Source organism: Mesoplodon bidens, assembly GCF_964165515.1.
Source record: "Mesoplodon bidens genome assembly, contig: HAP1_SCAFFOLD_240, whole genome shotgun sequence".
NCBI lineage: Eukaryota > Metazoa > Chordata > Mammalia > Artiodactyla > Ziphiidae > Mesoplodon > Mesoplodon bidens.
In genome coordinates this window covers 384504-395679 of record NW_027671802.1, presented here as the reverse complement: position 1 = coordinate 395679, position 11176 = coordinate 384504, and the positions used below count along the sequence as shown (strand labels likewise).

Genomic DNA, 11176 nt, shown 5'->3' with positions numbered 1-11176 from the left:
AAGCTGTGCTCCTTGGGTCCTTAGAAGGGATGCGAATGTGTAGAAAGGGGTTTAGAGTAGGAATTAAAAGATTTCTAGGAGAAGGGAGTAGGGTCTGCAGCTCCTGGATAGGGGAGGGGATGAGAGCTTGAACTGGGGCTCCGTAGGAGGAGGTGGGAGTGGGGTGAACACCCTTGGTTCCCACTCTTTGGCATTGAGGGTGCACACTGAACCCAAGGAACCTCTGTGCTGGCAGTGCCTAGCTTGAACAGTGGGTCAGCTGCAGGGATGACAGTGCAACGTGAGCGCCTCACTTTTGACCTTTGTGTGTGTGTGTGTGTGTTTCTCGGGTAGGATCCACTGGATCTGCTCCTTGGGATGAGAAAGATAATGGTGTGGATGAAGAAGATGAGGAAGGTGAGCTGGACCAGTCACAGCACCACGTTCCCATCCAGGACACCTTCCCCTTCCTGAACATCAATGGTGAGTGGGGTGGGGGGTGGGACCGAGGCATGGAGAGGATGTAAGGGGCTTTGATTTTGCAACCGTTGACACCATATCCACCATTGCACTGGGAGCAGCGACCAGGCCCTGGGGCCAGGCTGCCAGTCTGTTAGCAAGTAGGAGTCATAGGCAAAGGCACTCCGTAGGCATAGTTATCCCAGTGGGGTGGCTTCTAGGTAGAGAGAGCATCTTCTGAATCTTACGTGATAATTCAGAGAAATTAAAAAATTAAACTCGTTCTCCATCCCGCATACAAATACACAAGCTGTTACAAATTTTGCTGATTTCCTTCAGGCCAAGTGCAGGGAGCATTTTCGTGAATTGCTGGCAAACTCTTCTGCTATTTCCCTCGGTACAAATTTTCTGTCACTGCCTTAACAGCCTCTGCTAAGGCCGTATCATGGGAAACTTGTGGCTCTACAGCTCTTAATACTAGGCTCTGATACAATTTCTCTACTAGAGACTTTTATCTTTTTTAAATTAATTAATTAATTTATTTATTTATTGTGGTACGCGGGCCTCTCACTGTTGTGGCCTCTCCCATTGCGGAGCACAGGCTCCGGACGCTCAGGCTCGGCGGCCGTGGCTCACGGGCCCAGCCGCTCCGCGGCATGTGGGATCTTCCCGGACCGGGGCACGAACCCGTGTCCCCTGCATCGGCAGGCGGACTCTCAACCACTGCGCCACCAGGGAAGCCCTATCTTTTTTTAAAATTGACTTTTTGAATTCAGCTTCCCAGGAAAGATGCGTTTAGAGGTTGGAGGGTCCCTGTGAGACAGAGCAGGTACTGCACCTCCCATTGCACGTTCTGAGGACGCTCAACCACAAGGTGAACTGCTCTTCCACAGCATCTTCCCTTGAACTTTTCACTGACATGCTCCTAGTCATATGACTTGCATTCAGTTGAGTAGCTTTTCACTACTTTTCTAAGTTCCATCTGGCTGCTAGGGTCAAAGGAGATACTTTTGCCACCTAGAAAATTTAGTATATGAAGAGGATTCCTGTAGGATTTTGCAGTCCCCTTCCCTAGGTGATGCCCCTTCTTTTGAGAATCAGGAAATGACTCTTATCTGTCTACTTGCCCTCCTTCACTTACCCTGTCATTTATAACCTTGCAACCAAGTGATGAGTAAAGACAACGATCATAGAGCTCTCTCAGGTTAATACTGCCACAGCTACATTCCCACTTGGTGCAATTTTAAGATTTGGACATTTGGAAATGTGAGATCCTTTCCCAAATCTTTGGCTCACTCATTCTGTTATTCTCACCCCTTAAAAGGATGCAACCCATTTCCAGGATCATGATTTCCCTTTTTTTTTTTTTTTTCCATGTTTTTTTAAAGCTAATATTGTGTGTCCTTATGTTATGGGCCACCTTGGATCCTTTATGGAAACATGTGAACATATATTAAAAAATAAAAAAGTAAAATATGGCCCTACAGCCACACCGGGATTTCATTGCCCTGAGAGAGGAGTTGGGGTGCATCAGTGACTTCCACGAAGCCTATACTTTCAAACAGGCTCCGGGCCAGCCAGTTTCCGGCTTAAGCAAGGAGAATGTTCCAGCGGTAACCAACAAGGAGAACCTGGTGACGCCGGTCTCGACTGCATTCCTGGAGCCGACCCTGGGGAGCGACGGCTCTGCGGTCACGTTCGGGAAAACCCAAGAGGATCCCAAACCATTTTGCGTGGGCAGTGCCCCACCGAGTGTGGACATCACCCCCACCTACACCAAAGACGGAGCTGACGAGGCAGGATCAACCGATGGCAAAGTTCTGAAACCGAAGCCATCTAAGCTGGCAAAGAGAATCGCCAACTCCGCTGGTTACGTGGGTGACCGGTTCAAGTGTGTCGCTACCGGACTGTACGCAGACTCCCGTCAGCTCAGTCGGGAGGAGCGGGCATTGCAGGTGAGCCCCCACCACCTGAATTTCAGGAGCCTGACCAGTTGTCAGGTTTTTTTAATGTGTGAAGAGGAGGGGGCCGGGGGTATGATAGGGCAGGACACTGGGCTGATTTGGTTAATGAAGCTTAGGATAATTTAAATGTTTGAAATGTGTCCAGTAAGGGGACGTAAGTGGATACTTTAAGTTATTCTGTAGATTTTAAGCGAACTCCACTCGAATGCTGATAATGGAAGTTTTAATTATTGCGAAGGATGTCTAAAGGACTGCATGACATTTACCTATCAATCGCTTTGATTTCTCTGCCGTTACTGTACGTTAACAAATATACCTAAAAGCGCTGCTTAGAATGCCTTACGTGATACTTGGTGGAGGTGTGTAGCGGCCGCATGTCTGTGAGATTCGTGCAATTTTTTTTCCACCCAAAAAACAAACAAACAAACAAAACAAAAACACAAACCTTGCTTAATGGGATAGAGTATGTATTTAACTTGCTAGTGAATGATAGATGTTGTATAGGAATTTCCTTAAGATATTTTACTTTTAATTAAAACACAAATAAAGCCAAATTGTTTTGCAATGTTAAGAAAAAAATTGGTTTATGCTTATAAAAATGGCTGAAGTTATCTAAATGATCCATTGAGTGCCCATTTTAATTACATAGATGGAAGGATTACAAGAGGACAGTATTTTATGTCTACCCGCTGCTTACTGTGAGGTCAATTCTTCAAATTTTTATTACTAGAATCTTCCATAAACCTTTTGAGTTAAATTTCATTTCCAAATATACAAAGGGAAGTTTGTGGGCCATGGTCGTCTTTATTCACTGTGCATTTGTTTTCTTTTCTGTTGTGTTTTTGTTTCGCTTTCTTTGCGTTGTGTTTTTGTTTTGTTTTATTTACCTTCGAAAGAGAATGTCTGTCTGTATGCCACAGTGTATGTATGGCTATATATACACACCACATATATCTCTACATACGTATGGCTTTACGAATAAAGAGTGTGTGACTAGTTACACATAGACACTCTTACGTTTTATCGTTCAATTTTAAAATATCTCAGTTGTATCATAAATTGTGGTTGGTTTTGGGCAAACTTTTCTTTGAAGATACTTTCCTTTAAGGTAAGGGCAGTGAAATAGCTTTGGTGGTAAGGTGTGTCTTTTTTCCATCTCCGTTCTCTTTGTAGCGTGCAGTGATGCGCTTCTCAGAGTTGGAGATGAAAGAGCGAGAAGGTGGCCACCCCACGACCAAAGACTCCGAGGTGCGCAAATTCAGCCCCGCTGACTGGGAAAGGCTGAAAGGAAGTCAGGACAAAAAGCCAAAGTCGGTCACCCCGGAGGAGGCCATTGCCGACCAGAACGACAGTGAGAGATGTAAGTGAACCCAGGCGGCTCGCGTGTGGTACCACGTCGGTGGGAACGGGGCGGTTCCGCTCCCAGTGCCGAGGGAGGTGAGAGGAAACAGTATGCTTCCGACGGCCCAGCGTCTGGGTGCTGGCTGTTCGGAGAACGGGCTGCTCTGGCCACCCTTCCCAGCTGTGGATTGCAAGGCTGGTTGTCCTTTGGAGCGTTGCGACATCCAGGAGTGAAGCACCTATGAAATGCTGTTTCCTGGCACGCGTCTCCTTTTTCCGGAGCAATGCTAGTCCTGTAGTTAGTCATAGTCTGATACAGTAGAGCAGAGGAATGGCAGTGCAGGACCTCCGGCGTAGCAGGTATGTGTTGTGTTGTGTAGCAGGTACGGACACGGGTTTTTGGTAGCAGTGGGATGACACTTGCAGCCAGAGCCAGACCCTCCAGAGTGACAGTCTCCTGTGGGAGGGAGTGGAGAGTACTCGGATTCTCCCTCCAGAGGCAGAGGTTTCGTTCACGTGCGATGAGGGCTGATGAAGGCCCCAGAGAGATGAGCATCATTGTGTTCTGTGGAGGCTCGTTTGCAGTCATGAGGAGCTGACACCACGCTCCCAGGCCGTGGGATCAGCGAGGCCGTTCTTCCCACCAGATGGCTGTGTTCTGTTCTGGAGGCCGAACTGGAGAGAAAGCTCGTGTTGGCCTCGAGTCACACTCTGCGGTCCCCTCGGCTGCTCCCCCACTGGGGTTGACTTCGGGCTTTGCCCTCGAGACTTCCTGGGCTAATGAGATGCGTTGGCAGCAAGTGGAGGTCTTTCTCCCGCTTTCTTCAGTGTGCGTGCTTGTGGCCTGTGGCCTGCAGCCTGCTCCGGACCCCAGAAACCTCACCGGTGATGGTGAGTGAGGGCACCTCGGTGAACGTCGAGGACAGGGTGGGCGTGCAATCCTCCTGAGACGGGACAGTCGGGGGTGGTGGGCACGTTTGGGAGGCCCAGGCCCTTGGACCCAGTCGTAGGGTCGGCGTTGGCCCGCACGCTTAGGTCGTGGGTGCCTGATGCAGTTCGGGAAAATTGTGGTCAGCAGCAGAGTGTGCTTCTCTCTGCTGCTTGGAGCACTGCCCTCCCCCAGCTCATCTTTGGGGTCAGACAAAGGCCTGTGGCCAGGGTTCTGGGTAAGCCACACCGGGACCGGTGTGTCCCACGTGGCTCCCGTAGAAGGGGATTTCTGGGGCTAGTCAGTGGCGGCCTTACCCGAGGGATGGGGCTCTTGATGTGCCTGGAGTAGACGATTCCGAGCTCCTCCCCCTCGGGATTGGAATGAAAAACGGAGGGTCCAGGCCACCCTGGAGTGAAGCAGCAAGAAGGCCTCCCTCCTTGCCTGTGCTCACAGCTGACACGCAGCCCTTACCCTCCTGAGTGGCCTCATAACTCAGCTCCTAGGGAAGTTTCTCAGAGAGATGTGGTAAAAGTGGGCAAGGCCAAGTTCACGGGGATGCACTTTTCTGAGGAGGGAATCTGCCTGTTGCGGGTGGATGGTGAGGGAGGCTGGAGGAAGGGAGCGGGCAGTTAACCGGCCTCGAGTCTTCTCGCCCTTTTCTCCAGCAACGTGGCCAAACCCAGGGTGGCCGCTGCCCTTCATGTCTCAGTGGCCTCACCCACCCTTCTTCCCAGAGACGTTAGTGTGCGTCCTTCCCAGTCTTTCCTGCTGAGCGTGGAGACGAGAACTCGGTGTGGCTGATGGGGAGCAGGGCCTGAGCCCCAGATGATTCCGAAAGCCCCCTCCCCCCACCGCCTGCCTCCAATCTCAGACCGACCGACGGGTCTCTTCCTGGAGCACCCGGGACGTGGCCCAGTGAGCCATGAATCGCCACCATGGGAGGGCAGGGGAAGGGTTGGGGAAGGTGAGGGGCTCCGTTTGAAAGGTTGGGGCAATGGAGGTGGGTTCCCCACCCACCCTCTGTCTTGTAGAGACGTGGGGTTTGTAAATAGCTGGTCAGGAAAGGTCACCTGAAGGGGCCACTGTTCTTACTGCAGCCTCCACGTCCAAGGCCCAGCAGGTGTTCATTCCATTCAGCTGGATATGAACGGGCCTTCTTGTTCTTGGGCCATCACGTCTTCAGCTGATATGGGCTCAGGTCCTTCTCATGGGTGTCGGTGTGGCCGAGAGCCGAGCTGTGAGCACATGGGAGCTGGGGCAGGGATTTGGGGCGGGCATGGGTCCCAGAGAGGGTCCAGGACGCCTTCAAGATGCCTTCCCCCTTCTGAGGCAGCCCCTACCCATGGAGGGCCCAGGAGCTTCTAAGGTGGTGGGTGCTGTTTGCACGGCCCTGGTTGTCCTGGCGCGGGTGCATCTTCTTGCTAGGGGTTGTTTAAAAAAAGGAATTAACTTGAAAACACAGTGGCCGAGATACTCATTTATTCTTTATGATCACATGGGTGGCTGAGTGAAATTTTTATTTTGGAAGTTCACCAAATGAGTTTGGAGGTTCCTCAGACTTGGAAGTTCATCACTAGGAACCCTCAGTGGCATTTGAAGATGGGGCGGGGCAAGGAGGCATTGGTCCCTTCCTTCTCAAACTTGGAGTAACCATTTCCCTTGCGAACCACTTGGCTGGGACAGGCCTAGGTCCTGCTCAGTGGCAGTGCCTGGCCAGGAGCTGGAGGAAGGCTCAGTCAAGGGGCTTCATGAAACTTCTTTGCTCAGGGAACTTCTCTTCCAGCTGAGCACCTGCACGTTTGTAAACTACTTTGGAACAGAGATCCCCTGCACTCCTTCTGTAGCGGGTGTAACTTTGAACAAGGTTAGCCCTGACTGGAGGTGCTATTACAGTTAAGCTACAGAGAAGGGGATTTTAATCCTGGGGAGCCTTGCAGCGACTCAGAACCCTCTCACCTTGTTTAGGCCTCACTGGGCATGGCTCAACAGTGGTGAGGGTGCTTTGTTGCCACAGTGACTTGTAAATGTTGCTGTGGTGATGCTTCTGTGAGGTGATGCTATGGTACAACCATAATGAATTTGGGATATATGTGCTGTGAGTCATAAGACCATGCTGCAGGGACCACGTTCACATCTTGCTTAGACTGGGTGACCAAGGGCACATGGCTTCCCACTTTTAGAAGGGCCAAAAGTAGCAATGATGGCAAAGCCTGATGGTTAGGATCCCCGTGCATCTATTTATCTCCCCATCTCTTTTGCCCTCAAGGGTCATCCTCGTGTGGGTCGTGGTTAGAACAGTCTTTGAGAAGCTCCAAGTGACACGGAGCCTCTACCCCATAGCTGGTGGCCATGGGCATCTTGGGCAGTCGGGGTGGGTGTCCTTCAGGGTTATTACTGGCCTGGGTAAGGTCACACTAACGTAAGGTCTTGGGGGGCCTTAGCTGAGGGGAATTGAGATCTTTGCCCTAAAAGGCTCTGGGGTTGGGGGAAGGGTGGATGGACCTAGTTTGGAAAAAGAAACTTTCAACTTGGACATGGGGGTTCTTAAGGTAGCCCTTCCATCCCTCCATGGATCCCCTCCCACGGAGCTTTTAGGGAAGGCTGATTGGACCAGAGAAGTCCAATGGTGTAACCAGCAGGGCTCACCTCTTAAAATTTCCTACATTTCAGGCCTGAGATTCAGGCTGGTCTGAAAGTCTTGGCATCTTTTGGTTAAAGGGATTTTTCCAGCCTTTCTCTGTGCTGAGCCCGGCCCGTGATTATGAAGCCCACCCTGGAGGGAGGCTAGCAGTAACATTCCCACTTTTTTTTTTTTTTGCGGTATGCGGGCCTCTCACTGTTGTGGCCTCTCCCGTTGCGGAGCACAGGCTCCGGACGCGCAGGCCCAGCGGCCATGGCTCACGGGCCCAGCCGCTCTGCGGCATGTGGGATCTTCCCAGACCGGGGCACGAACCCGTGTCCCCTGCATCGGCAGGCGGACTCTCAACCACTGCGCCACCAAGGAAACCCAACATTCCCACTTTACAAGTGAAGGGGGCCGAGTTGTAAAGCGGCGCCATTCCTGCCCGAGTGTTTAAGAGGGTCACAGAGCAGCCCGAGTGAGAGTTGCAGCACGCCGTCTTCACCGGGCCTGCGGTAGCCTGGGCTGCATCACCCGTAAGCACAGGCCAGGAGTTTGGGGTTTCTCCTGCTGCCATGGCAGGAGACCCTCGCGGTTGGGGTGATTCCACCATTCCGGCAAGACTAGATGGGGATCTCTCCCACCTTGGGATACCCTTGAAGAAAAGCTAAGTGTGTTCCACCCTTGAGAACACAGATCAGGCTAGCCCAGGCCAGGGTGAGGTTCATCCCCACAACTGGCTGCCATTAAATGCTGGGAATGCCCCCAAGAGAGGCTGATCAGGGGACCAGCCTGCTGAGCAGAAGTGGGAGTGATACTTGAAGTGGTCTAGGGAGAGGAGGAGGAATGCGAGCAGCATGTGAGGGGTGTGTCCATGATTTCATCTAGAAAAACGGGCTGTGGGAGCTTAGCTCAGGTGTTAACGAAATACCAAACTCATACACCCACCCCCACCCCCGGCCGGTGATGGACACAGGGTCATCTTCGGGGAACTCTTTACCAGCACAGTGATCATTATGGAATTATTTGTGTGTTAGAAACAATGTGACTAGCAAAGCAGTTGAACTGTTTCTTTGGCTAGAGCAAAAGTGAGGAGTGATGTTAGGCTGGGGTGATTGGAGGAAAAGCCCTAAGTGGATGCTAGATTGAGCAGAGGGGCAGGAGCAACACAGGCGGAGCTGAGGTGTGAGTACTTCAGCCCTGCCCGCCGCACCCCCCCACCCCACCCCCACGAAGGGGGTTGGAGTCTTGTCTTTGAAATGTCCTTAGATGCTTGTTGCCTGGGAAGGAAGGCGTGGAGACGTGCCAGGTGGGTGACTGGTGTCACTGTGGGCCTTCTTCCTAGACAGGAAATAGGAGCAGCCCCTCGATGGCAGTGAAATGCTTTCCCCCCACGGGTGTGGAAAGAGGACAGACGGACTTGTAGCAATCTGGTTGAGTTCTTTGAAATTGCCCTTGACCCTTGTGTGTGCACCAGGAAGCCTTTCCTTTCCCTTTGCCAGGCTCCTCTTGCCTTGGTCTCCCCAGCTTCCCAGCCTCCCACCATTCTTTCCCTACCCTTTTTCTTCACCCTCGCCCCTGCTGACCCAAGTGAACATTGGTGCTATGTCTGTGTAGATGGCAGTTGGGGGCTATTTGGTCTCTTGATGACATCAGCCTTTTTTGTTGACTAGCAGCTGTTTCCATAGTCATTTGTAGCTCTGCCCTGATTGGTTGGATCTTACTGTGAGGTCACTCACCCCCCGTTGTAGCTCTGCCCTGATTGGTTGGATCTTACTGTGAGGTCACTCACCCCCCCTTTAAAAGTAAGCCACCTTGGAGAGTTAAGCAGTTAGGGAGTGATCTCACATGCCTATAGACGGATGGTGTAGATGCCTCACCTTGACCCTTGAAGGATGGATTGTGAGTGGGCTACGCGCCTCATTTTCTGCTTTCTTTGCTGGTTGTGTTCAGCTGTCCTTCCTTTGGGACGTCTTTCTGAGGGTTTTGTGCTTCTGGCGTGTGAGGCCCCTGGTCTCCAAAGGGGGGTGGTCTGTTGGTAGCAGATTGCCTTGGGCGTGGGGGTCCTGCCTGCTCCTGGTGACCTTTGTTCCCTCCTTTCCGGGTTGTCTCCCCTCCCCTAGGGGAGTGTTATGATGGAAGCAAACCTGACCGCTTTGAAGCCCCAGAAGACAGTGATCTTCCTGAGGATATGGACACGGAGCCCCCCAGAGAGTCCCCCGCCGACCAGGCGGCCCCGGACGCGTCACGCAGCCCCACCCTCCGGCTGAACAGAAAGCGCAAGGTGTCTGGCAATAGGAACCACACTGAGACCACTGTGCTCCCGGAGGACTCTCTGCTGAAAGCCAAGCGGAGACGGGTCTCCAAAGGTGAGCTCGGTTTGGCTTCGGGCCCGCAGGGCACCCTACGGAAGTCCTGGAGCGGAGCAGTGGAAAGTTCCAGTCCCACCCTGGATCCCTGGGGGGAGCCACTCACACCTCCCCACCCCCCACCCCCATCCCACCCCCCACCCCCCCAAAGCCAGGTGGCGGGGCTGGAGCCCAAAGGTGGCCAAAGGCAAATAGACCCCCTCCCGAGACTTGGTGACAAGTTCCAGCCAACACAGTGACCACACCCCTCCCGTCCCCCACCCCTGTTAGTGATGTGTAAGACAGTTTGTTCCCCGCACCACCACCCCCGCCCCGGGGGGCTTCTTCATTAATTTGTAGTTATTTCTCCATTAGCTGACTGGCCTGAGAGGGAAATGACAAACAGTTCCTCTAACCACTTAGAAGAGCCACATTATAGTGAGCTGACCAACCTGAGGTGTGCATTGAATTAACAGGGCTCCATCCCAGAAAGCAGCGCCGCTTGCTGCACCTTAGAGAACGGCGGGAGCAGAGAGCAAACCTGGCCGGCAGGGCAGGAAGGAAGTGATCCAGGCGGTTCAGCCTGCGGTCACCCCCCAGGGCAATAGCATCTCCGAAGAGAAACCTGGCAGGAAAAGGGCAGAGGCCAAAAGCAACAGCAGCTGGTTGGAGGAGTCCCTTAAATGCAGTGACAATGAACAAGGATACGCACGGGGCGGGGGGCGCTCCTGGAGGGTGGATCACCCGCCCTCTGTGGGAAACGGCCCTGGAGGGGACCTGAGCGCCATCCAAGTTGACAAGAGTAGCGTGTGGCGAGCGGGGAGTTTTCTTCCTGAGGTCCTTTCAGCCTGCACACTTCCTTATGGAATGGACAGTGAGGCGGGAGCTCGACTTCCTGGGCTGCTCCTCATCACCCAGCCCGCGGCTGGGCAGGAAGGGAAGTCTTGGGTGACCCCGGGCGCTTGTCAGTGCCCTCATTCCAGCCTCAGGCTGTCCCCAGTCGCCCTGTCCCGAGCACCCAGGCCCCCCACGGGTGGGGCCGGGAGCGCACGAAGGGCTGGCTTCTGCCCTCTCTTGCGGCCCTTTGAAGCGACTTGCCATTTGGCGTTTCGTGGGTTAGCCTATTTGCCGGTTGAATGTGGGATGATTAACATATTAGCGCTTTGAAAACATAATTGGTATATCTTTAAAAACTGAAGCTGCTCCAACGATCAGTGCTAACAATGGGCTTTTCTTTCCTCACCGGCTACAACTGTGTAACGCCCGCTTCTTCTCCCCTGACAGATGTGCTGTGCATGGACGAAGAAATGGATTGGCAGCCTTCGCCCCTGCCGCAGCAATACACCGACAACAGCGAGAAACCATCCGGGAAGCGACCGTGCAAAACCAAGCATTTGATCCCTCAGGAGCCCAGGCGGGGCTTGCCGCTGCCAGGGGACTCCTAGGTGGACAATGCGGATGGCAAGGTACCTCTTGCCCCTGGCTCTCCCCCGCCCCCCGGGCCCATGCAGGCACATCCCGCCTGCCTGCTTCT

At 53.1% G+C, this 11176-nt stretch overlaps 1 protein-coding gene across 1 annotated transcript; it reads left to right on the top strand.

The window, feature by feature from the left end:
* Positions 1 to 261: 261 nt before the first annotated feature.
* On the top strand, positions 262 to 11087 carry LOC308611038 (BCL-6 corepressor-like; the record flags this gene model as incomplete). Its single annotated transcript, XM_081259983.1, has 5 exons — positions 262 to 462; positions 1827 to 2393; positions 3576 to 3762; positions 9418 to 9663; positions 10927 to 11087. The coding sequence occupies exons 2-5, from the start codon at positions 1914 to 1916 to the stop codon at positions 11085 to 11087; spliced, it is 1074 nt and encodes a 357-aa protein (XP_081116109.1). The 5' UTR covers positions 262 to 462; positions 1827 to 1913.
* Positions 11088 to 11176: the final 89 nt, after the last annotated feature.